The 4237-nt window shown below is 55.7% G+C and overlaps 1 protein-coding gene across 3 annotated transcripts; it reads left to right on the forward strand.

Moving 5' to 3' along the window:
• The first annotated feature begins 368 nt into the window (after positions 1-368).
• LOC146813657 (uncharacterized) lies at positions 369-4029 on the forward strand. Of its 3 annotated transcripts, XM_085609105.1 has the most exons (4): positions 369-451; positions 1493-1699; positions 1882-1948; positions 2069-4029. In XM_085609105.1, exon 4 carries the CDS (start codon positions 2105-2107, stop codon positions 3668-3670), a length of 1566 nt encoding a protein of 521 aa, XP_085465231.1. In that variant the 5' UTR covers positions 369-451; positions 1493-1699; positions 1882-1948; positions 2069-2104; the 3' UTR covers positions 3671-4029. The 3 variants fall into 3 exon arrangements, with proteins under 3 accessions (XP_085465231.1, XP_085465232.1, XP_085465233.1); XM_085609106.1 differs by lacking the exon at positions 369-451 and having other exon boundaries at positions 1059-1699; XM_085609107.1 differs by lacking the exon at positions 369-451 and having other exon boundaries at positions 1059-1565.
• Positions 4030-4237: the final 208 nt, after the last annotated feature.

Raw genomic sequence — 4237 nt, forward strand, 5'->3', positions numbered from 1 at the left:
CATAAGCATTCTGGGAATGTTATGTTATAATGTTATCATGATTCTCTTTGGCTGCTGTTGGTTTGCAGTAAATGAAAGAGAAGCATAATCCTCGCCTCCGCGTCCTTAATAGAATTGAAAATTCTTGGCGCGAATGCTAGCTAATTTTTTATTCTGTACCACTTTTCTCTTGTAACGTAACTAGCTCTATTGTACAGCGCACCTTTGGGTAATGTCCGCGCTTTATAAAACTGCACTAAATAAAATAAATAAATAAAATCGCTGGAGTGAGCGGGGTTCAGACAGTCACGGGCGACGGTCTAGTGGTTGGACCCCGGGTCCGGCGCGTCCTAAGGACGTCACTTCCGGCGCGCCGGTGGGCGGGGACTGTTATATTTACCTCACCTGCCTCCTCTGTCGACCCTTGCTCCCGCCGGTGAGTCGCTCCGAGTCTTTGAGGTCGGGCCGTAGGGTAAGTGCAGCCCCCCCCCCACACTCCACACCGACCCCACTCCCACCGGAGGCACCAGCGCGGCCCCGCTCGCCCCGTAGTGGTGGCCGAGGCGGGGGCTCTGTCGGCGCCTGATACTCATAGAAATCACGCTTGGATTGCGCGATGCAGCGGGCCCGGCTAGCGGGAGGTGGGGCGTTGGTGCGCAGCGGGCCCTGGGGGGCAGCAGGGGGAGGGCCGGGGGCCCTGTAGTGGTGGCCGAGGCGGGGGCTCTGTCGGCGCCTGATACTCATAGAAATTACACTTGGATTGCGCGATGCAGCGGGCCCGGCTAGCGGGAGAGGGGGGGAGAGCGGGCGGGATCAACGGGGGGGGGGGAGATGGGGGTTAACGCCTGAGGGGTGGGGGCAGCGGGACGGGGGGGTGAGGCCCTGTAGTGGCCGAGGCGGGGGCTCTGCCGGCGCCTGATACTAATTAATCACACTTGGATTGCGCGATGCAGCGGGCCCGGCTAGCGGGAGGTGGGGGGTGCACGCGGGCGGGCGGGGGGGGGGGAAGCACTCGGGCCCTCCGCAGCGCGTCGGGAGCCAGGATTCTTCTGCCTCTGATGGAGCACGCGGGGGCGGCAACGAGTAAATCGGAGGAGTGGGGGGACCAGGTGGGAGAGACCATCACGGGGCCCTTCGCCGCTGCAGCAGTGTGACAGGCGGCCCCCACGAATAATGCGGGGGTGCCCCCCAGCCGGGCAGCTGGCACACGGGGAGGGCATCACGAGCACCGAGTGTTTTGTAGGGAAAACCCAATATATTCAGCAAAGGACAGGTTATGTGAGCATGCATAGATCATGGGGGGCCTGGCTCTTGGTTATATAGTGAGGGAGATGAGGCGCAAGCTCATCACCCGGGACTCCCCTCTGCCAGGCGAGGTCCCGTGGCTCCCTCCCCAGTGAGCGGTGGGGTGCTGGAAGGGGTGCAGAGCTGGAGGCATGTGCAGGACGCCTCCAGCACCTTGAGCAAGGGAGGGGGAGTTGAGCATTAACCATTGTCTTTGTTTCCCAACTAGCGTTTGCAGTCCTTGACCTCTCAACAACGGCGACATTGTGAGTGTCCACGAACGGATCAGGGTGCCTCAGCAGGTACAAGTTAAGCAGTGTGGAAAACCCGCGACGCTAACATCGTTCTAGGAAGGGGAACACGGGTTGGGCAAAGGGAGTGATCCTGGATTAGGTGGCCGTCCCGCAGGAGAGGAAGATCACAGGGGTTTTCCCAGGTATAGTATGCAGGCGCGCAAAGGGGTGGGGGAGGGGGGTTAGTGGGAGCAATCAACTACACCGTACAGGGAGGGCGGGGGAGAACGAGCAAGGAGTTAGCAACCCTGTTGAACCAACGCAGAGTGGCTGCACACGAGCAGGGATACAGTGGCTAATGTTTTCTTTTCATCTTCGCATTCAGATTAATCGTCGATCTTTTGGTAGGGCAAACACCAGCATCAGATTACGCCAGTCAATACACAGAATAAGTAAGTACAGGGAAGTGGGGTGTGAGAGGGTGTGGTGGAGACATGGGTCTCACTTTCGGCCAGTCTGTATCAGCCATGCAGCTGTGGCTTTTTTCTTACATGCAGTTTTTTCTCCCTCAGATTGGTCAGGCAGTTGCCTTCATCCCAAAGAGTGGCATGGATAGCCAGGGTTCCCCTCCCCTATTTTCCCAGATGTCCCCGGTGGAGGAGTCCCTGCCAAGCCCGTCACAGGATGCTCAATGGGCTGCTTTCATGCAGTTCGCCAAGACCAAGGGGTTGGCGTGGGCTAAGGGAATCTTGAACTCTCACAAGCAGGAAGATTCGGGGTATGCCGTCGACCCTGTTCCTGAGCAGCAGACTAACACAGACTCTGGTCCTTCTAGGCCGCAATGGGCACGCAGACCCACCAATAAAGACTCCCCCACAGAACCACCGGCACCCAGAGGCAGAGCACAGCCGACCCCTCAGGAAGTTGCCCCATCAGCCTCCCAATTCTCATTGCTGGGGTCAGGAGCCAGGACAGACAGTGTTACAGCTTCAGTGAATACTGATAGTATGGATAAAATGGGTAAGCTCATGGACACAATGATCAGTTTCATGTCAGAATTTAAATCCGGTATGGCAGGACACGGTCCTTCACCGTCCCCCTGCAGCCCTATCAGCAGTGGGGAGGTTGGACAAGCAATTGCTGAAGTGTGGGGGACACAGTCAAGCGAAACTCCAAAACCCAGCTTGTCCACTGAAGCTGTCACTTCAACTTCTCGTGCTGAGATGGGGAAGCAAACGGGGCCTGAGCGGACAACGGTAGTTACAGCACCAATAAGTAGCACTCCAGCGTCCATTTCTTCCCCCCTGCCTAGGCCATCTCCTGCTGAGCCAGCAGCAACTGCGGGTGCTCCAGCCTCTCATCTCATAGCTGTGCCCTTGATGCCCACCCATGCCGCCATCGCTGACCCCCAGGTAGTATTGCCGTCGGCACCAGTCCCCCCACCATTCCTGCTATCTGGTAGTTGCTCCCTTGCGGGGCATGTCCCCCAGGCCGCCAAGGAGGCGATATGGCGACGAGAGTTCATTGACATTTTCACACTCCTGATGCTTGGAGTGGAAGGTGTGGACACGAGGACGATGGGCGGGAAGGAGGTGGAGGGGGAGAAAAGGGTTAAATATCCAGAGAAGACAATCGAAAACTGGCTTGATGCTTTTTCCATACTGTTTGCAGTAATAGTGGAAAAAAACCCGGAGTTGAGCCCAGGTTTAGTCCAATACTCCCAGACCATACACAGCGAGGCTCGCAAGTGGGGAGGCATTGGTTGGTATAATTACGATAGGGAGTTTAGGAAAATGATGGCCATGTACCCCCAGATGGGATGGGACCAGATGGAAGTAAATTTATGGCTGGAACATATGGGGAAGCACACTCCGCTGAACAGGGAATACAAATATCGTAGAGGGTACTCAACAAGAAGGCGTTCTTTCAGTGCTGAGAGGCGCAACTTTAGACATCCCTTTCAAGGCGCACAGGAGGGAGCGAGCAAGAGGGAAGGTTTCAAACGCACATTCTCTGGGACTTGTTGGCTGTTCAACGCCGGAGCCTGCTCTTGGGGCAAGTCATGTAAATTTGCACACACGTGCAACAAGTGCGGGGCTTCTTCAGGAGCACAAGGGTGCAAATGCCAAACATCCCCAGGAAGTCCTTGGGGCAGGACCCCTGAGGAACGATGACACCTCATTAGTCCTTCAGGTGGTTGTGAACCTCAGCAACCGGGAGCATACCTGGATATGCTGTGCCCCCTCAAGGGGCGTGAGTAAAAGGGTGGACTGGTGGTCCACATGATGTAAGGTATGATTTCCCCACCCCCAAATGGTGAGCACCGATTGGGTAGGCCACGGTGCAATTTGGCTCTTCAGGTGGGCTGGGCAGCCTAGGGGTGCGGCTGCCTGCCCTTGGATCCCCTGTATGTTGGCCTACCTACCATGTTTGCATATTTCTTATGCAAATAAACCTGCATAAATGCTTTCTCCAAACAATGTTTTGTGTGTTCTTTGTGATGAGATTGTTGTGGGTGGGGCGTGTTGCCGATATTGGCACTAAAACTCTTTGGAACAAGGCTGCTAATTGAGACTTGTGGCCACTGCTTTGTCTTTTCTTCTGAACAAGAGCACTTTGATGTGCGTGCTCTGCCCATGGTCTGGTTCCTTGACTTTCATCTTACAGTGCTTCTCAATTTTCAAAACTAGTTTGCCACTCACTTTAGCTGCTATCTCGCAAGTTTCACGTTGAGTCGTCAA

Source organism: Triturus cristatus, chromosome 6, assembly GCF_964204655.1.
Source record: "Triturus cristatus chromosome 6, aTriCri1.1, whole genome shotgun sequence".
Lineage (NCBI taxonomy): Eukaryota > Metazoa > Chordata > Amphibia > Caudata > Salamandridae > Triturus > Triturus cristatus.